The sequence below is a fragment of the Halichoeres trimaculatus genome, unplaced genomic scaffold, assembly GCF_033239565.1.
Source record: "Halichoeres trimaculatus isolate MK-OKI-2021-1 unplaced genomic scaffold, fHalTri1.1 fHalTri1_scaffold_24, whole genome shotgun sequence".
In the NCBI taxonomy this organism is placed as follows: domain Eukaryota; kingdom Metazoa; phylum Chordata; class Actinopteri; order Labriformes; family Labridae; genus Halichoeres; species Halichoeres trimaculatus.
In genome coordinates this window covers 3,050,523-3,071,570 of record NW_027437202.1, presented here as the reverse complement: position 1 = coordinate 3,071,570, position 21,048 = coordinate 3,050,523, and the positions used below count along the sequence as shown (strand labels likewise).

General features: G+C 43.0%; 3 protein-coding genes and 1 long non-coding RNA gene across 5 annotated transcripts; 3 read left to right on the top strand and 1 right to left on the bottom strand.

The window, feature by feature from the left end:
* The first annotated feature begins 1 nt into the window (after nucleotide 1).
* Nucleotides 2-7,610, top strand: LOC141785725 (uncharacterized). The gene is made up of 3 exons (XR_012597556.1): nucleotides 2-145; nucleotides 298-327; nucleotides 7,378-7,610. It is a non-coding gene; the product is annotated as an uncharacterized LOC141785725 (long non-coding RNA).
* LOC141785723 (B- and T-lymphocyte attenuator-like) lies at nucleotides 3,742-7,623 on the bottom strand. The gene is made up of 6 exons (XM_074664164.1): nucleotides 7,496-7,623; nucleotides 5,265-5,576; nucleotides 5,109-5,150; nucleotides 4,876-5,001; nucleotides 4,758-4,792; nucleotides 3,742-4,682 (listed from the first exon to the last, which is right to left on the bottom strand). The coding sequence occupies exons 1-6, from the start codon at nucleotides 7,569-7,571 to the stop codon at nucleotides 4,362-4,364; spliced, it is 912 nt and encodes a 303-aa protein (XP_074520265.1). The 5' UTR covers nucleotides 7,572-7,623; the 3' UTR covers nucleotides 3,742-4,361.
* A 1,132-nt stretch (nucleotides 7,624-8,755) lies between these two features.
* LOC141786028 (splicing factor U2AF 35 kDa subunit-like) lies at nucleotides 8,756-12,632 on the top strand. The gene is made up of 8 exons (XM_074664722.1): nucleotides 8,756-8,868; nucleotides 9,707-9,794; nucleotides 10,175-10,241; nucleotides 10,753-10,802; nucleotides 10,980-11,078; nucleotides 11,332-11,465; nucleotides 12,183-12,275; nucleotides 12,352-12,632. The coding sequence occupies exons 1-8, from the start codon at nucleotides 8,825-8,827 to the stop codon at nucleotides 12,461-12,463; spliced, it is 687 nt and encodes a 228-aa protein (XP_074520823.1). The 5' UTR covers nucleotides 8,756-8,824; the 3' UTR covers nucleotides 12,464-12,632.
* Nucleotides 12,633-13,640: 1,008 nt separating this feature from the next.
* Nucleotides 13,641-20,949, top strand: cbsa (cystathionine beta-synthase a). 2 transcript variants are annotated; one of them, XM_074664729.1, is made up of 15 exons: nucleotides 13,641-13,797; nucleotides 16,253-16,553; nucleotides 16,773-16,879; nucleotides 17,017-17,151; nucleotides 17,238-17,317; nucleotides 17,622-17,826; nucleotides 17,906-17,997; nucleotides 18,077-18,202; nucleotides 18,277-18,361; nucleotides 18,450-18,555; nucleotides 18,751-18,828; nucleotides 18,904-19,038; nucleotides 19,131-19,239; nucleotides 19,344-19,428; nucleotides 20,138-20,949. In XM_074664729.1, exons 2-15 carry the CDS (start codon nucleotides 16,261-16,263, stop codon nucleotides 20,269-20,271), a joined length of 1,770 nt encoding a protein of 589 aa, XP_074520830.1. In that variant the 5' UTR covers nucleotides 13,641-13,797; nucleotides 16,253-16,260; the 3' UTR covers nucleotides 20,272-20,949. The 2 variants fall into 2 exon arrangements, with proteins under 2 accessions (XP_074520830.1, XP_074520829.1); XM_074664728.1 differs by lacking the exon at nucleotides 13,641-13,797 and adding an exon at nucleotides 13,860-14,007 and having other exon boundaries at nucleotides 20,138-20,948.
* The last annotated feature ends 99 nt before the right edge of the window (nucleotides 20,950-21,048 follow it).

Below are 21,048 nucleotides of genomic sequence, written 5' to 3'. Positions count from 1 at the left end.
GTGCTGCCTGGTGCGGTGGTTCACGTGACTCGTCTTCTTGAATAAAATGAGTTTTATGATTAGAAATCTGAAAACTGCTTGATGAATTCTTAGATCTTTCAGAGGCTGCAGATCCAGACGGCTGCTTGAGGAAGTTCATGAAAAGGTAAGTACTTATCCTGTTCTTTTTAGATTAAAAAAATCAAAATTTGGTTGAATAAGTGTTAAAAGCTCGTTCTTAGTTGAGTCATCATGTTTTGGGAATACACTCTGAACCATTGTTGCCATTTGTCTGACATTTTTAATTTCTCCCCACAGTTTCCAGAAACTTCACAAAAGCCGGAAAGGGTGAGTACTTCCCTTGACAGATTTATTTAGCCCGTCATCCCTCACTCTGTTGAGATTAAAGCAAATAATTAGAGTTTTAATAAAAACAGAGGCTTATCAGGAGGAAACTGGTGCCGACCTCCTCCGTAGTTCTGCTTTCACACCACTAGAGGACACTGCAGTCAGGTTTCCTTTGAGCCCTCTGAGGGGTAGGACGTCCCTCCACCTTTCACATGCTGGATGGTGGGCGTACATGACACATGCAGGGTGGGGTGAAGACACGAGGGCCTGTTTGTCTCTGAGCGCTTTGAAAACCGCACAGCTAGAACATCCCACTTTGTGCAACCTGCAGCGAAACGTCCGACCCCTTCTCCCCCCACTTAAATCAGATTCTCAGTGCGTGTCTGCGAACCACGGATCAGCCACAGGGGGACAAAGTGTGAAACACAATCAGACTGCTGCTCATTGTGGCATCAATAAATCAACCTGAAGAGGTTTGATCCTCCTGTAATCTTTGATAAACTTTGATAGGTCTCTCGCCTTTTCTCACACTGTTGCTTTTTTTTCATCCCCTCAACTTTTTCACTCTGAACTGAAAGGTGTCACTTCCTGGATTCAGAGTGGAAGAGGTGATCTTGCGGTGTGCTTCGATGTGAACAATAAGTTTAGTCCTCTCCCCGTCTGTCTGTCTCCAAACACGCTCTGCGCTCAACATCTCAATGTTGACGGTGACTCATACTGAAACGTGTCGGTGGTCTGGTTGGGATTTACACTCACCGATCGGCTCCTTGTGCTACTGTCAGTAAAGTGTTGACATGACTGAATGGAAAGTATGCATCACCTTGTGGGGGGTTTCGAAGGAGGATGTGTGCGCAGAATGTGTCACCGTTAGGAAGTTAGAGTATTCACCTGTAGACACGCTGGTGTTAAAAATTTCACTTTTATTATCATCAGAGTGTCTTAGAAGAATTCACACGTACAAGAAAAAAGTTTCACAGGAAGCGCAGCCTTTATTCAAACAGGTGTAGTTTCAAAGAAATATCTGAAAGCTCTGAAACTTTATATGTGCTGCTCATTCAGGTATGGTTCATCCCTGCTGCTGCCTTTCTCGCAGACCCCTTGAAATGAACCAGAGAGATCAGATTATTGACCTGGGAAGTAGACGTTAAAGTGTCCATAGTGTGATTTCTGCTGTAGGTTTGTACATACAAAAAAACTCACTTTTGCACTTGGGTTTTGGTGTGATGAAAATCACCATCCCTATGAAGACAAGCGCCATGATTCCAACAATGAGGTACACAGAAGGCCAGAAAGTCTCCTCAGTGTTTGAGGTCCCTGCAGAAGAGGTTCTGTCAGGTCTGATGACAATATTCTGGGAAAAACAGTTAGAAGGTGAATCAGGTTTCTTACCTGGCTCTGCTGAAGTCATCCAGGGCTCAGTGGTAGTTTTGACTCTATCTGAAACTTAAACAGCCAAAAAGAGAGAAACAAAAATTGTTTAAGGGTCTTCTACTAATTTTAGTTAGTCCGACTCAAGATTATGGGTGTTAAATGGCAGTAATGTCACACTCACCACTAACAGAAACCTTGATGTTAGCTCCAACACCGGGGCCACTTTGACATCGATACTTACCAGAGTCGTTTGTGACAGTTTTATGAAAAATCAAAATTGAGTCTCCTATTAAATCCCCTGAAGTTTTCCACTCTGTACTGAGGCGACTGCTCATGTTGACAGGAACATCACTTTGCTCAAGTTTAAACCAGGAGACTGTCGATGGTGAATTATTGCAGAATGTGACTGTGCAGTGAATTCTCTGCTCATCTCCAAGAAATACTTTGTGCTCAATGTTGGGGCGTCGTATAACTCTAACTTCACATTCTTCACCTGCAAAAGGAGTGGGTTTTGATCGACAATGTTAGTTTATTTCCGTGTTGAGTCTGAGTGTGACGCAGTTGGATCTTTGGCAGTTTGTTAGAAAAAAATTGACCTGTCAAACTGCTGTTGAAATATTTCAAACCTATCTTGACTATAAAGCTTTTAGCACTAAAAAACTTCTCTCAAGCATATTTGAAGAAGTACAAAACCTCAGTTGAGAGAAGTGACAGTACCACAGACGTGCCCTGGCTGAGTGTCAACGATAGATGAAAATGATAAAAACTTACTATCAGCGTCCAGAGAGAGAAGTCCTGACGCCAAGATAGACACCAACACAATAGATGAGAAGTACTTCAGTTGCATTATGGGAAACTTTGAAGCTTCTATTTGTGTATATCTGCTCAAAATACCCCAGTGAATGACTTCTGGTTCACTTGACTTCCTGCTTCTTTATTAAAGTCTTGGGTGGGGGCAACCACACATCAAAGAGTGCAGTGTGAGGACGCTCACATTTGACACCTTGAACAGTGGCGCGCATCAACATTTAAAGACAAAGGCAAGAAAGGAAATGAAGGTATATGGTGTGTTTTCACTACTTTAGGGGGCACTAAAGTCCATTAGTTCTTGAGTGCATTTTAGAGTGCATTTTAGCTCCTAGGAGGGCAGTTACGCACATATTTTGGATCCCAAGAGGGCCGTTGAGCAAGTTTTGAGGGCACTTGAATGTGCATTTTGGTCCCCAAGAGGGCACTTTGGTGCGTTTTGGCTTCTAAGAGGGCTCTTTAATGCATGTTTTGGTGCCCAAGAGGGCCCTTAAGAGGGCCTTTTAGCGCAAGTTTGGTCCCAAAAGGGCACTGTAGAAGATGTTTTGGCTCCCAAGAGGGTCCCTAAGCATAAGGAACTTTAGCATGTGTTTTGACTCACAAGAGTGCCTTCTCAGAGGGGACTTTAGTGCAAGTTGTGGCTCCCAAGAGAGCACTTCAGCATACATTTTGGCTCCCAGAGGCCTTCTTGGGAGGGGCGTCCTGAGAGGGCACTTTAGCATGCATTTTGGCTTCCAAGAGGGCCTTCTAAGAGGGTTCTTTAGTGCATCTTTTGGTGCTTAAGGGGGCCTTTTAAAGGGCCCTTAAGCGCAAGTTTGGTCCAAAGAGGGCACTGTAGAGGATGTTTTGGCTCCCAGGAGGGAACTCTGGCATGTGTTTTGGCTCCCAAGCAGGCCTTTAGAGAGGGCACTTGAGCCCACAGTTTTTCTCCCAAGCAGGCCTTTTAAAGGGGCACTTAAGTGCGTGTTTTGGCCCCCAAGAGGGCACATGAAAAGGGGTTCTATAGCACACATTTGAATTCCAGTTTTGACTACCTAAAGGCACTTTAGAGCTTGTTTTTTCACAATAGGACCATGAGTATTTGGAGCCTCCTAATGCCCACCACTGATCTTGAGTGTTTTAAATAACACAATTGCCCATAACATGTATTGTAATATATTCTTAATGATAGTCAAGCAGGTACATTATGGTATTTGATTGCACACAGTGTGATCAGAACATTCTCTAAATCTGAGTTACAGTCATAAAATGAGCAAATTACTCACTCATTGAATCATTACTGTAGAGAGATATGGTACTAAACGTAAAATTCAAGTCTTGCACGTACAACAGTATAAATCACAGTTTCAAAGAGTGAAACTACATTCTGTTTGATAAGAAACACTTCAGCTTTCTGTTTCTTCAAGGCTGCAGCTAGGAAAGTCAAACAACTTCAGGAAGACTGAAAAAAAATAAGATGATGTATCATCCAAAGATTTCTTTTGTGTCATGGAAACAGAGCCCGTGTCCATTGATGTCACATCTTTGCTGTTACCTGGTTCCTGAATGACACGGTTGGTTTTGTTGCTGTTCTCACAGTGCAATAGTTCCACTTAGTGAGGCGTCACTTCTTCTTTGCTTCAAGAAGTTGTGGTTTCAAGTTTCCCTAGAACACTTGGAGAGGTTTAGCCAGAAGAGAAAGTGACCGCACATGTTTGCATGACTGAAAGGTCAAGAGCGGCTGCTGAGGCTACAAACATGGAGATGCTAATGTTCAGGACAGTGGAAGTCTTTGGGGTCTCAGGTAGATCAGTTGGGACTGTACTCTTACGTTATAAGAGAGCAAATCTTCAAGTTTTCTAGTGTTCCTCTCGTGTCTAGGAGGAGTTTGGGTCTTTGATACGAATAGCCGCGTACTCAGAACTCTCCTCTTTCGGCCTTCGTGGTCGAGCAGGCGCCCTTGCAGGGACCTGATGGTTGAGAGCGGCGTAAACGACAGAGCCCCCCTCATTCTGCACAGTGCTCCTCAGTTGATTCACGCCGTCTTTCAACGTGCTGTAAACACACTCGTTGGGCTGCGGGGGCGGTTTCTGCCTCCGGGTTGAGCCGCGAGCCAGCGGCACAGAGGGGCTTCCTCTCGGCGAAGGCTGGGGGGCGAGGTTCTGGGAGGGTCGCTCTGCCATGGAGATCGCTGCGTACTGTTGAAAGACAAAAAGTCAATTAGAAATATTGAAAAAAAAGTGAGCTGTGTGTGATATGCTTTTAAATCTGACCTGATTATCCTCTCGTGTTGCTTTCTTTGGTGTTCCTGTGTGATGACAGAGTCCTTAGCGTGACCTTTTCTTAACATCACATCATGCTTTAAACATGATAAAACTTTAAATATGTTACCTTTACAGCCTCGCATTGATACCACAGATATAACTATCACTATGACGACAAACCCCATGATCCCAGCACCGGTGTACACATACATCATCATATCTCCTGACCCTCCAGGGTTTGGTGTTGAGGTGTCTGTGAACAGAGAGGACTCAGAGTGAGTGTTTCTGAGTTGGAGCTTTATTAATGGAGGGTGTTTGAAAAGGACAAAAGACATGGAGACTAAATGCAAACTGTCTTACTTATGAGAGTCTGTTCTGTTGTATTGTTAGGCCGAGCATGATCTATAACACAGCACAAAGTTTTAGTCTCGGTGGAACTTTTAGGAGTTAAAAAGAGAGTGTGTCTAAGCAGCTAAACCTGAGAAAGATGTTTGATAAGAGAAAAGTTACACTCACCACTGATAGAGACCTTGATTTTAGATCCAACACTCCCTCCACTTTGACATCGATACTCACCGGAGTCGTTTGTGACAGTTTTATGAAAAATCAAAATTGAGTCTCCTATTAAATCCCTTGTAGTTTTCCACTCTGTACTGAGGCGACTGCTCATGTTGACAGGAACATCACTTTGCTCAAGTTTAACCCAGGAGACTGTTGGTGGTGGGTTTTTGCAGAATGTGACTGTGCAGTAAATCCTCAGCTCATCTCCTAGAGAAACTTTGTGCTCAATGTTGGGGCGTCGTTTAACTCCAATTTCACATTCATCACCTGCAACAGGAATGACAAACACACAGTGGGTTATGATGATTTCCATTCTTTAACCAAACTTTGAGACTTCTCATTAACCTGTGAAGCCTTTCTGAGACACCTGCAGAAACTCTGAGGACAACTCTCTAAAGCAATCATTCCCAAAGTCTGGGTCCCGACCCAGTTGTGTCCCCAAATTGGTTTCTTACGTTTCATATGTTCCTTAACTAGAAGAAGTCTCCTCTCACCGATTTGTTTACAGATGATTGGCTGCTTAATTGTGAAGGGTCATCGCCACAATGTTTACCATAAATGGAATCATGAAACTGTTTTTCAAAAGTCTGAAGCCATGAGCTGGCGCTACTCAAACAACCAAAGCCAAACCACCGTTTGTTTCGTACTGTTTTACAGCGCTCAGAGGAAGACGCTGTCACACAAATGGAAGAATTAACCCATTGATACTTTGATCATTCGTTTCCAAAAGAAAGATTTGAAGTCAGATTCAAAACCCCTTTGAGTTTGAAAGTCCGAAGTCACTGTTGCATCATTCTTCCTGGATGAGCATTACATCTAAATATCTTGTCCTGAGTCTTATTTGCTTTTCATCCCTTTACAACCACATAGAACAGAATAGAACAGAATAGAATAGAATAGAATAGAATAGAAAAACTTTTTCTTGCCTATCACGAGTGACAGAAACGTGACTGCCTGATTAAAAAATATACAAATATGAATTGGGGTTCTCTGAGAACACAAAAATGAAGAATGCTCTGTCATCTTGTGCACAAGACTGGGATACAATTCTAAAAGCGAGCAGTAAAAATGTAAGTATTTTCAAAGTGTAACCCAAACAAAGCTTCAATGAATTTGTCAAATATGCCTCTTAGGCCTGTTAGCTGGTAAAAAAAGATGTATGATGATTGATTTACAGATTGGGCAAATTTTGGAATGGGTCACTGTGGCTTGTTTCACCAAAAAAGTGAGTCGCATTGAAAAATAAGCTGCTTTAAAGGGAGCTAACAAAACCATCTTTGAGATACACATTAGCGGTATCATGCTTCATTATTAAAGATCATCACCTGACCTTTGAATGTGAAAGCACTGCATAAAACTAAATTTAAAAAAACGTGAAACAAAGCGGAACAAAGTGTTCATAAAGTGATGAGCGGAAACAGAATTTACATGAGAGCCAGGCACTGAGGAACTGAGAGACCCTCCTTAGAGAGTTGTCTCAAAGGTGGGATGACAACTCAGCCGTTAGAGACATTAACATATAGTATCAGGGGTAAAAATACTCATCAGATATCTCGCCATCATTAGGCGAGGGCTGGTTCTTAACTTCTAAAGCAGCAGGTGACAAAAAGAGGCAAGAGAGATACAGAAAGGAAAGAAACAACTACAAAGAATCAAAGAGAACGTACAAAAAAAAGTGAAACAGAGACGTATGCGAACAAAAACAAACCCTGAACTTATGAGCAACACAAGTGACCATGGAAGGCAACATAACCACCAAAGTGCTACAGGAGTTAATACTCAGCATCAGGACGACCATAAATAACCAGAAAATAACACTTACCCTGCCCTCAGACCACAGTTTCACAGTAAGGAAACCACAGATATGTTTAATATGAAAAGATTCTGTGGTCATGGATGAAGTCATGCACAAGACTTGTTTCTTAATATAGTCACAACAAGCTTTTGATTAAGATTTAAGATTAAGATCAAGAGGATGTCTTCTTTCATGCTTGATTAAATTGAGTCTTTTACATTTAGCCTCACTGAAGCTGTCTTTGTATTTGTTGTTTTTGTCTCCTTTTCTAAGCTGCGTTTGAAAAAGAAGCTGACAAACAGCTGATCGTACACATCCCAGACCCACAGAGGAAGGAAGGGCAGCCCCACACAAATACTGAGTAAGAATAAAATGCTGGAATAAAACTTACTGTCAGCGTTTAAGGAGAGGAGCAGCGCTGCCAACACGGACACATGCAGCAGAGTCCAGCAGTTTCCAGGCCTCATGATGGGAATGATCACAAAACGTCCGTCACAGCCGCTCCTGAAGTGAAACAATCCTCTGAGCTTGTCATATTTCTTCAGAAAAACAGAGAAGTGCTGAAGATGAGGTTAAAGCTTTTCATGCAGCTTCCTCTTTCTACCCCCCCTTACAGTGAGAGAGCAAGAAGGAGGTGAAGATTGGTGGGTGGTCTTGCCTTTGCAAAAGCTGCAGGTCGACGCCAGCGAGACATCTCAGATTTGGGGTTTTCCACTTTTTTGAGGTGCTCACCCTGCTTAAAAAAGTAGAACTGCTAAAACAAAGTGTCTGAGTGCTCAACTTCCCTATTCATTTCAGAGCCTTGCTTTAACCTGAGAACCAGCTTCAGAACTCTTCAAGCAGCGTCTGTGGTTCTTCTGACTTCCTCTTTCTGATTCTTCCCTTTCATCGACAACATCTGCATCTCCTGCAGACTCGTGCGGCCTCTTGCACAGAGCCTTGTGGTTTCACAGGGAGGATATACAGTGCACTGAAGAGATGAGCTTTAATGCCCACTCTACCAATACCTGTGGCTGATTATCAGGTGACTTCATCAACCTCTGACCAGCTTTTGTCAATAAATCTGTTTCATTCAGATTTTAAAGGAGCATGTCAACATTTTACATAGAGGTCAGTTACTGTGACCTCTTTGTAAGACAGTATAAGCTGCTACATGAGGTCACTAATGCACCCTTAAAACTCTAACAGGTTGTTTAAATAAAGTTTTTTTCCTCTACACTTAAGTAAGTGTGTTTACATCAAGTATGTTTCATAATAGTGATGTGAGATGAAATCCAGTTACACAAAAAAGGTGAAATAAAAAGAACTCAACTCTGGTGACATCTTGTGTTTATTTGTGTACATTAAAGACAAAAGGAAACCAAATGGGGAACAAAATGTTAAAGAAGTTATCAAAATTGGAAATTCAAAGCAGTGTGTACAGTTTTCAATACAATAAAGCTAAACTATAAGCTCATAGTAAGCGGGATCTATAAATAATTAAATAAATGAATGAATAAAAGAATTAAAAAAGGAAAATTAGCTGCCCCCCGAAGTCATTTTTCTAATAAACAGTTTTGTTTCGAGGAAAAATGTTGCTGTGACGGAAAGAAATCATTTTGTTTAACGGAGCAACAGCGCTATCGCGAGGCCTCAAGTGGCAAAGACGGGAACCACAACACACGCAAAGGCGCACCGTGTACGTAATGACGTTTGCCTTTACGCTTACGGCTAGCCGAAAATGGCGGAGTACCTGGCATCCATTTTCGGCACAGAGAAAGACAAGTAAGTTTTATTTAACAATTATGACATTCTGCGAGTCAAAAACGAGAGTTGTGAGAAGCATATTTGTTGTGGCTTTTTGAACTCTCGAGCGGGGCCCGGTTTGAGGCCGCAGCGCTTCAGAATATTCTCGAAAAGCTAGCAGTAGCACGAGGAAGCTAACAGGGAGCTAACCGTTGAATGAAACTCATGAAGGAGCTGAGCTAACCTGCAGCATCTGTTTGCTCATGGTTTGCGCCAAAATGTGACGTTTTGACAAAGGTTGACGAGTTTGTTAATTGAATTATAAACACGCGGGGTAGTTTTGTAGCTTATTAAACCCTTAAGCTGACATTCTATGAATTTACGAACTTGTTAGCTAATGGGGTGCAGTGCTAAGGGGGGTTGTTTTGTTCTGTTTCACCGGTGGAGAGCAGCAAACCGCAAATAACCAAAATGACCAAAGTTAGTAGTGTGTTGTAATCCAGTGGAAAAAGTAGTAAAAGAAAACAGCATCTGGTGCGTATTTGAGCTCAATATAGTCGAGTATTGACCTTAAAGAGGCTTAAAAAGAATTTATACTACAGGTTTTGTCATATTGATAACGCATAAAATGAAGGATGTGGACTTTATTACGTCTGTATAAGAAGCCTGGTGTTTCTTGAGCCCTAACTGCAGAATAGTGCTCTGACTTCATCACACATGGTGTCATACTTGCTCAGCGCTGTTGTAATATGTCATAGACTAACACTACAGTACACGCTAATTGTAGCATTGAAAGAAATGCTGTGTGATTTTCCATACAGAGCAGAAGATAAGAGACTTTAAAGTCCTGTAATACTGTCCTTTTTTTTTTTCCTAGGGTCAATTGTTCATTCTATTTTAAAATTGGAGCATGCAGACATGGAGACCGCTGCTCGAGATTGCACAACAAACCAACTTTCAGCCAGGTAAGCCTCACACCACAAGTCTCTCCATCCTGCTTGAGAAAATCAGACATTTTCTTCCTTCACGTTTCAGTCTGTTTTTTAATAAATTATGACTTAAATGAGAGATTAGTGAGGGTTTATTGAGAGTACTTTGAAATTAAATCATCTCATGCTCCAGGCGGGGAAAGTGTAGCAAACAGATACAGGCTTACTATAATCCAGGTGGGTTTACAAGATGCTCCAGTTTAGTTGAACTCTGACTGAACTTTAACAAACATGCCAGTCTCATCCTTTGTGCCCCATTTTCTGAATCTTTTTTCATGCAAGGCGATTAAATCACAAAAATAAAATCTTTTGATGAAATGTGAAATGAAATGTGCTTTGTTTCTTCTCTCCCGCAGACCATCCTGATTCAAAACATCTACCGTAACCCTCAGAACAGCGCACAAACAGCCGACGCTTCTCGCTGTAAGTTAAACACCCCCTCCTTTGCTTCACACACTATCATCAACAAACAAACACACCTGCTATTCACACTATCAACTCAGTTAGCAGTTTTTAACCTTGTGGGAAGGGGTCATGTGTCTTACTGATCAGGTTATGAGTATCAGAAAACAAACTAACAGGGCTCGCAGACTGTGCTGATGAAGCAGATGAATGTGATGAAAAGTAGGAACATGCTCTCCTGCTGATAAAACGCACAGACACATGCTGTTTGCATGTAATCTAGGTCTGATGTGCTATCAGAAGAAAGTTATGCAAGGATGTGAACAGCTTTGGTATCAGATCCTCGGCTGAGTACGCTTTTCAAGGATTCATCTGTTCTTAGGGTGTGAAATTTGACCCTGAAAGTGAGATTCTTCTTCATGTAACAGAAAATGGTCATCGAGAAGTGGTCTTAGTGATCAGTGAAAGCTAATCCACAGCTCAGTATCCATGTCTTTCTGCTTTTGACTGTCTCTTTTGTTGACTTTTCCAGGCGCCGTCAGCGATGTGGAAATGCAGGAGCACTACGATGAGTTCTTCGAGGTGAGCAACCTTTTGTGCCGGCTGGTCGCCCTGATTCTACTTATTGCACACCGTGACGTCAACACCCTGCTGTTTGCATTCTGATGTTGCAAAAAAAAAGGAGACAGCAAATAACTCGGACATGGCCCAGTTCTGCAGCAGCTGTAAGTGTGTGTGTGCTCTTTCTTCCCTTTACAGGAGGTTTTCACAGAGATGGAGGAGAAGTACGGGGAGGTGGAGGAGATGAACGTGTGCGATAACCTGGGTGACCACCTAGTCGGGAACGTTTACGTAAAGGTCAGCGATGATGAGCTTTTGCTGCAGTGCTTTGTCCTGTTATCTGTTTTGTTTTTGAGCTGGCCTTGTCAACAAGAAAGTGTGTGTGCTTTGGGAGGAGCTGAGAAGCAGGCCATGGATAAACGCTGAAACAGTGTACCCTGAAATGACCCCTGACATATTCTCTCCTCCAACACTCAGATTAAACTGTGAGAAAAAAATCATAAAATTTGGATAAATGTGTGACAGAAATTTGTGTCTCCTCTGTGTGTAGTTTCGGCGTGAGGAGGACGCTGAAAAAGCAGTCATGGACCTAAACAACCGCTGGTTTAACGCCCAGCCAATCCACGCAGAGCTCTCTCCTGTCACTGACTTCAGGGAAGCCTGCTGTCGCCAGTATGAAATGGGGTAAGTTATTAACACGTCTGTCATTTTAACGATTATTCATTTGTAAGAATGAATGTTTGACGTGTGGATCAGCGTTGCAGCTGAGCTAAAAACTTCTTCCATGAACCCTGAAAGATTTTACAGTAGCTTTGAAACTCAACCGTAAATCATTGCTGCTGCCAAACCTGTCATCTGTTGATTGTGGAAGCTGTTATTTACGCGTAATGTGTGCTTCACTTTAAAGGAATGTGGTTTTGGAAGTAGTGTTTTCATGTAGCAAGGCAGTCCACCATGCCGTTAGACAACCCAGCACTGAACTTTACTTGAGGCTCAAGTTTTGCACCGAGCCTCCGTCAGGTAAATTATGTCACGCTAGCAGAGAGATAAAACCGTCCTGTGCAATCAGCCGGCACGTGTCACTCTGCAGGGGTCTGAATTTGTTACCAGCTGCATGAGCACACTGCCTGTTCTTGCACTTTTTGTAAAATTTAAAGACAAACTTTGTCCTTGCACCGTGGGGGGAAGAGTCAGATTTCCTCATTTATGAGCCCCGTCGTGTTTTTCCACTGGATCAGGCTCCACCGGTGATAGGATGGGTTCAGGGTGTGGGGGTTGATAGAGATCAGATGTTTTACTTGGTGGGCTGGCATGCTCCTAAGCATGTGTTGGAGTTTTTCCTCATGGCACCGTTCCATCAGGCACTACAGATTTTAACCCTCAGTGTACTGTGTTCTGCAGAGAGTGTACCCGAGGTGGATTCTGCAACTTCATGCACCTGAAACCGATATCCAGGGAGCTGCGAAGGGAGTTGTACGGCCGCCGCAGAAAAAGGTGAGAACACTTTTCGATCTTTTTGTCAAACTTTACTAAAAGTCAGCAGTCTCACTTTTACCATCTGCTCCTCCAGGCATCGCTCTCGCTCGCGCTCCAGGGAACGACGCTCCCGCTCCAGGGACCGACGACGAGACCGCAGCGAGAGGCGAAGATCGAGGGACCGAGAGCGCTCTGGAAGGTTCTGAAGGAAGCCGAGATCGACCTGATGTCCTACCAAATCCCTTCACCCTCAAACCCAGCAGTGATGACAAAGTTATTTTCTTTTTTTGTTTCGTTGGTGAATTGTTGGAAGTGTTTTTCTTTTATTCCCTTTTTTTAAGACGAGCTTGTGTCGCTTTCTCAATAAAAACAGATTTGTAATTCTGGACTTGCAATGCATGCTTTTATTACATAAGCGTATTCTTCTGAAAAGACCTTTTTATATGAGCCGGGTGCTGGTTATTGTGATAAACTGCTTAGTCTGAATTACCAGTAATCTGATCCCATTACTTTTCTAAATGGAACAGACACTTTTTACCAGTCCTGTTCCTGGAAAGAATGATGTTATGGAAAAGTAAAGTGACTCAGCAATTTCTTTGCACTGATGAATGATTTTTAAACTTGGTACTGTCTTCTCTCTGATGCAACACATACTGGATGGGTTGCTTTTAACCCACAGATGTCCTACCCCCTGTACATGCTCCCGACTGTCAGGCTAATTTGCATTATTCTTACAGGTGACTGATGCAACATTTAACAAAGCTCCATCAGCCGGTTGGCTGCCTTTCACACACTTCTGTTTTCCTGAGAAGCTCTGACGAAAGCAGACTGACAGACACTTCGTTTGCATACAGTGACTCAAGCAGGCCTTTGTCAATCTGGTTTATGTAGTAGTCTAAAATCAAAGTAAGCTAGTTTGTTGTAGCTTGCAAAATGCATAGAAAAGTGTGGGGACATTGTATTAATACTGGGATATATATCAACAATTAATTTTTAGTTTTTTTTTTCTCATTTGTCGAATTAAAAAAAGGATTTGACACTTTGACCAATTCACAGTTTAAATCTTAAATTGGCGCATGCGCTTTAAGTGTCATTTATCAATCCATTTACCTTGTGTATCTCTTAAAACGTGTCTGTGTTGACCCTGGCTCGTTACATGTTTATTTTCGGACTAACACACCAAGCATGAGAAGTTCTCAAGGTGGCAAGGGAGTCAAAGTCCTCGTCGTGCGTGGGTATTCAGTCCGCAAAAGGTACACATATGTCGCGTTCTACTTTAACACACCGCTTCCCGAACCGTATTGAGAAATCTCCCCGCTGATTGGCTAGGCGGACCAAACAGACGCCCTCACCGCATCCAATCAGAGCGCGCCTCGAAACTTTGCCTGCGTCCTCCCTCGGCTCGGTCCACGTGCTGCGGTCTGTGCTCGTTACACCGTTGTCTTTGTCGGAGGCTGCTCACTCCGCACTGAGGAAGCGTGAACGACGGGGTCATCCGTGATTTTTCATCCACGTTTTCTGGCATTTTTTATCTCAGCAGGTGGGTAGAAAATAACGAATTAGTAAAATATGAGCAGAAAGATGAATGATGCAGTCATTGGCACACGTGGTATTTGACGTTTGGTGACCGAAAGACGCTCACGGACGCTCTTTCTGATGCAATATTGTACCTGCGTAGTTACGGTTTTTTATTAGACTATTTTCCCGGTATTTAATTTATTTTGCTATCCATATTCATTTGCAGCCCACGGTAAGCCTTCCAGTCATTATTTTTACACAATTTATTTGACATTTACGTCGATATTTCACATTTTTTTCATCGTCTCAATCAGTGCTGATTTGTCCTCATGTGTTGTAACACGTAATACATCTGTCGGCTTATTATTTCCGCGTATTTTCTATATATTTTTAAATTCAGCTGCGCTTATTTCATCCTGTCTGTGTTGTGATACGTGTCTGAGGGATGTCATTGCTCCTAAACGATGCACTGTTATTTTATTACAGTGTATCCCCTTATCTTATCGATTTGGCTGTTTATTTTGGTAACAGATAAGAGTAAAAAATAATTAAACGTCCTCCTGAGCGGAAAATGTTGTATATTTGTTATTTTATTAATTTAACATTTATTACACCAGTTTGATCTAATTAAATCTCTCTTTCAGGGGACACCTAGTCAGCACTTTATAATTCATTAGTGTGTTTTAATATGCCCTTCTGACCATGCGGTGCATTTTTAGATGTCCATGCCTGCACTTTTATTGTGTGTCCTCTTCCAGCATTCCTGCTTTTCACATTTAGCCCACCATTTGTTATGGGTGAGTGGCTATCTATAGTTTGCTCTCCTTCCTGGTCCCAGCAGCTGATACTTTGTGTTTGCAATAATCCAACCAGCACTTTATTAAAAAAAAAAAAAAAAAAAAAGAAAAGAAAAGAAAAAGAAAAAACCTTTTTCCCTCCTATAGCATAAATCTATAAGAACTGCTGTTGTTTCAAAGTGCTGAACATACCAATGCGGATTAGAAAAGCTATAACTTAAGCTAATCACTAAGTCTGATTAGGTGAGAATGTTCTGGTTTGTCAGTAGTTTTGGTTCGATGTCACTGAGTTCGCACCAGGTGATTAAATTTTCCCACACAGGGAGATTTTTAAGGATTTGGTTCTTGGCAAGTGTGTGGTAAACTACACAAACTCCAGTTTTGCTCATTAAATCCTCCTCCTGGGCTTATTGCCACATGTGCTTTCAGAGAGGAGGATCATATTCCCCCTGTTGAACCCTTCAGGGCTGCCACATACCTCCAGCTCTTTCCCACATTAACCACTGCGGTTAATGCTGTGAAACTTTTAACCAAGCTAGCCCCACAGGTCTGGTGTTGAGAGCAACAGCTGCGAAGATAAGAATCAGGAGAGGCTCTTGATTTTGTTTATTGGTGCGTCAGTAATTGTGAAGCAACACATCTCAGAGTGGATTCTGGCTCCCATGCGGGGCTGTTTGCTTAAGAGGATGTAGTTGGATCACAGGAGTCTGAACTGCTGGAGGGGCCGGGGGTTTAAAACAGCTGGCCCCTGTGTGTGCACTGTGTATTAGTGAAGGTTCAGGAGCTGCTGGGTCCAGCAGACGAAGGGAAATGAAGAATGTTTTTACAAGTTGAGCATCTGATGTGTTGTGTTTAACACTTTGGAGGTTTGTGAAGTTTTTCCTCTTTGTTGAGACATACAAGAGCTGGGTTGTAAGGCGGAAATGAATCCAGCAGATTGTCTGGCAGCTGTATTATCCTTTATTGATATTTACGGCTAATATTTATCGCCCTGTTTTTTGTAAAAGAGATAACAAAGTTATTCATTTATGACTTTTACAACCTTAAAGCCAAACACTGAGTCATTTTAAGTGTCGGTTTGTTTCCACAGAGATTATCTGAGAGCACTGATATGGGAACATTAACATCTGTGATTCTAAATCTTGAAAACTGAGTTTTTTTTCTAAATTCGAATGACTCAGCATGTGTCAAAACGCAGTCGTCACTACTTTGTAAATGAGTGCGTGGATGATGTAATACAGGCTTCCTGTGCCCTCACTTCTGCTTTAATGTTTGATGACTTTGTCAGACAGTAAACCCTATGAAAACAGGGTGTGCTGCCAAATAATGGAGCTGTATTTCTGTTAGTGGTGATTAAAACAGTAGGAGTGGTTCATGTTTGTTTTTTGGCCTGGTCCTGCTTGCGTAACAAGTTTGCCAGAACCTAACAGCTTTAACTTATGCCTGTCTGTTTGATCAGACCTTTTCGTCGTCACTAGTCACCATCACAGCTGCTTCACACCTCTTGCGTCTTCTTCTTTTGATACTTTTGAAGGAGAAATATCGATTGCTGAGAGGTACAAAAAGTTTCCATGCGCTTGTTTATTTACTTTTTGATAAGATAAGATAGTTTGTCCTCAATCTTTAGCGACTGGATGAACTGGAAGTTAACTGGAAACCGCTCACTCCTCTTTCTCTCAGGGTAAGTCATGCCGTCAGTTCCTTCTACCAAAGAGGCCGTGGTCAAGGCGCCGGTGTGCCCCCACTCTGCCAAGCTCCTCAACCACACCAACGGAGACGCCAAGCTCCTCGAGGGCCCGTTCCCATTGAACGGGGTCGACAAGCTGCACTCGAATGAACCCGAAGAAACCAACAGGACTATTCAGATCAACACAAAGAACGCCAGTCCTGAGAGGAAATGGATCCGGCCTGATCTCCCGAGCCGCTGCAAGTGGAGCCTGGGAGCTTCGAAGGCTGACAGTCCTCACACACAAGTTCCACGGTGAGTCTTTAAAACGTAAAACTGCTGCACCAAATTATTAGCCTCAAGTGCTTTTTTTTGTTTGTTGAAACCAGTTTCTTTTTTTATCCCTGGAGAGTTCTAGCTGACAAGTAGCAGTGATTAGACTCCACAAACCAGTGCAACAAGTGCAAACGTGTTATTATCTGGTCTTACAGTGTTATAGCGTATCTTCATGAGTTGTTTCTCTTTTCCCGTCAGGCCTGTAGCTCCGTCCATCCTCCCAAACATCCTGCTCAGGATTGGAGACACTCCCTTGGTACGCATCAACAAGATCCCCAAAGCCTTCGGACTCAAATGTGAACTATGTGAGTCACACGGAGCACAAGCACAGACACATCGCTCACATCGCTCACATCTCTTGTGACATGTGGCTGAACAATGCAGAGTAAAAGTTATGAATGAGCTGTCTTTAACCTGACGGCTCACGCTTTGTGTTTTCTAGTGGCAAAGTGCGAGTACTTCAACGCAGGTGGCAGCGTCAAGGACAGGATCAGCCTGCGCATGGTGGAGGACGCAGAGAGAGCCGGGATCCTCAAACCTGGAGACACCATCATCGAGCCCACATCTGGAAACACCGGTAACCAAAACAGAGATACGATGTGCTGAAACACCCCAACACATGTTTGCTCTCTGTTTTACATCGTCTTCTGGTTTCTCTCTAAGGGATCGGTTTGGCCTTGGCCGCGGCTGTGAAGGGCTACCGCTGCATCATCGTCATGCCGGAGAAAATGAGCATGGAGAAGGTGAGGTTTTGATTTCTTTTGAGAGGTTCTGTTTTTCCAAATCTGTGGTTTGTTGACATCAGAGTCCAAGTCCAAACACGAGTTAACCTCAAGGTCGTAAGAAGAATCACAGAGACACTCCTCTGTACAAACATGTTACACAACAAGATAACAACATGTGGGGTTTTCTGCAGGGAGAGCTGTTATCTAACGCCATGAAACTCCAGCTCTAGAGCTTTTTTATTAAATTCACAACATTATACCTCACTTTTGTTTTCATTTTGATTGTGCTTACTTTAGTTTGTGCTCTCATTCTGTGCTTCAGGTGGATGTCTTGAGAGCTCTAGGAGCTGAGATCGTGCGTACGCCTACCAGCGCTCGCTTTGATTCCCCCGAGTCTCACGTTGGTGTCGCCTGGCGCCTCAAAAACGAGATCCCCAACTCCCACATCCTGGATCAGTACCGCAACCCGAGCAACCCTCTGGCTCACTACGACACCACGGCTGAGGAGATCCTGGAGCAGTGTGACGGTGCGTGATGATTCTTCTCTTCTCCACATTGCTGACTTTTAGAGTCTGAGTGTCTCCTCTTTTTTTCTCCTCCTCACAGGTAAAGTGGACATGCTGGTGGCAGGAGCCGGCACAGGAGGAACCATCACGGGCATTGCCCGCAAACTAAAGGAGCGTTGCCCCAACATCAAAGTGAGCATCTGTTCCCATCCTTCAGAAAGAAGCCAAATAAAACCCAGATCTTTGTGTCGCTAATGACTCTTTTGTCCAGATTGTCGGCGTGGACCCTGAAGGCTCCATCCTGGCTGAACCTGATGTGCTGAACAAAACCGACAAAACCCAGTACGAGGTGGAGGGCATTGGGTACGACTTCATCCCCACCGTGCTCGACAGATCTGTAAGTTCAAGCCACTCTCCTCCTAACGCTCTCTGCTTCAAATCATGTCGTAACCTCTTTGTTTTCATCTCCAGGTTATAGATTACTGGTACAAGTCCAACGATGAGGAGTCCTTCAACATGTCCCGCATGCTGATCAGAGAGGAGGGCCTGCTGTGCGGTGAGTCAGAAACCCAAGAGTCATCTGTAGGTTTTTTTTTTTTTTTAAAGAGACAAATCACACCTGGTTTGCTTCTGTCGTCCAATAGGAGGCAGCTCTGGGACGGCCATGGCTGCAGCTGTGAACGTTGCAAAAGACCTGAAGGAGGGCCAGCGCTGCGTGGTCATCCTGCCAGACTCCATCCGTAACTACATGTGAGAATCCTCTCCAGCCTTTTAAATTAAAAAGCTCCAGTCCCTTCACCCTGCATTCTTTCAAACAGCCAGCAGGTGGCGCCACATTAAAGCAGATGAGAGAATAAATCTGTTTGAGGTCATTTCAGGTTATGTCGACAGATTGTTTGATCAATGAGGTGAAAAATAAAGATCATGTTTTTGTTCCACCTCTAGGTCCAAATTCCTGAGCGATAAGTGGATGGTGCAGAAAGGCTTCCTGAGCGAGGAGGACCTCATGGTGAAGAAACCCTGGTAGGTATTTCTAAAAGGAGTGACCTCTTCTCTCATGAGTGTCTTCTCATAATAAATACACCATCCTCTTTCCAGGTGGTGGAACCTGAAGCTGCAGGGTCTGAACTTGTCCGCCCCCCTCACCGTCCTGCCCACCGTCAGCTGCCAGAAGACCATCAAGATCCTGAAGGAGAAGGGGTTCGACCAGGCGCCGGTTGTGGACGAGGCCGGGTGAGAAGAGAGAAACGAAACACTGACACCCTCCCAGAGCTTGGTGTGACCTCTCTGTGTTTATTCATGTGTGTATTCATGTGTGTGTGCAGGTTGATCCTGGGCATGGTGACTTTAGGGAACATGTTGGCTTCCATTCTGGCGGGGAAGATCAGGCTGTCCGACCCGGTCAGCAAAGTGCTTTATAAACAGTTCAAACAGGTACTAAAAAAACACTACGTTGCTGCTTTGAATTCAATCGAACGACTGTATTTTCATCAGATAAAAGCTTCAGGATTCATTCTTCCTTGGTGATCCTCTCTTAGATCCGTCTGACTGACAACCTGGGGAAGCTTTCTCGCATCCTTGAGACGGATCACTTTGCTCTGGTGGTACACGAACAGATCCAATGTAAGTGTGACACAAACACAGTCAGTTAATATGTTTATCATAACTTTCTTCCATCTTAAAATTTCGTAAAATGTGTCAACATCTTGAAGCTTTGGCGCCCTCTAGTGGCAATATTCAAACACTCACTTTATTTTCTACAGCGCATAAAGAGATTAAATCTATCTCTAGTTTTATTTGCATGTTTCAGTCACATCCAGACTGTTTTGTTGCGTCTTCCCCTCCTAAGTTTGCACACGCAGGCCTCACCGCCTCTCCAAGGACGCTCTGTTGACAGCCGCTCCTTAACCTTTACGATAAGACAGGTGTAGCTCTGTCGGCCGACTTACTACCAATTGCTCCTCCTTGATTTGTGAGGGTCAAAGTCCAGCAGCAGACCGTGCACCCCTGAAGAAAAGAGAACTCTCATGTGGAGCTGAGATTTGATGTCTTATTGATTAGAGGTGGAACAGATTATAGGTTATCAGCTTTTCCTTTTCCGCAGCAGCCGTAATAACCTGATTAACAAGCCTCAGTGGATGCTTCAGGGGGGAGTGTCACGCACTCATCTTTTACAGTGTGTGTAATTTCTTTCATTCACCCTTGTGAACTCTTTAAAGTTTTATTTCCCATGCCCCCATGCACAATAAGTACTCTTTCTGTTTGTCGCTGCGGAGAATTTCCATTTGATAAATAAAGACATAGTGATCAGTTGTGTTTTGTCTCCCTGCAGATCTGACAGACGGCTCACCCAGCCTGAAGCAGATGGTTTTCGGCGTCGTAACAGCCGTCGACTTGCTCAACTTCGTCACGGTCCGGGAGAGGAGGGAGCGGTCCATGTCGGAGTCCACGGACGAGCTGAACTGAAGCGTCGAGCACACACTTCTACATTTCTTCCATAAAAAGCAAAGGTTTCAAAGTCTTACATTAATTTTCAGGTTAGTGATTCAGTTTGCAGCTTTATTCCACTTACATTATTGATTCATTTGTTATGTTTGGACCTGAGTCTTAAGGAATGATAAGCAAAATATGGTTTACCAATAACTCAACCTGTGATGGGATTACTTGATTGTTTTTTCGGTTTGCTTGTAGTGCTACAGCAAATCTTTTGTAAGTTTTAAGTTGTAGAAAGCTTTTAGTTTTGTATCAGAGTCTGAAGTAGGCGACTCTGTCTTTGTTTTATTTTGTCTGGAGCATCCACGATTGTTTCAATGTTGCCTTGTGTATCATTAAACTCAGATATAAGACACAGAATAATATAATAACATTTTCATCTCATTCACCATTCAACATAGAAAGTCGCTGTATATAAGCATATTATTCTCGCAAGTGCTACTTCTTTTTTTCCTGCTTCATTTGTGTATATATGTACACAAAATAAAGAGAAATCTGAGCGGAGTGTAATCTTATTTTTTGAGGAAAAAAAAAAGTCTTTCCCCTCTTTTCTTTCAAAACATTGTCTTTGATGTGACTGTAAAGTTGTCTTGCCTATTTAATCTTAGCTCTGTCTGAGAGAAACATTTTGTATTGCATCATTTTTTTCTTTAATGAATGTGTATGATTTTAAATAAAGTTTAAAGGAACTCTCCAACTGTGTCCTTTCTCTGTTTCAACCTTTGCTAATACAGATATTTGCCAATTAAA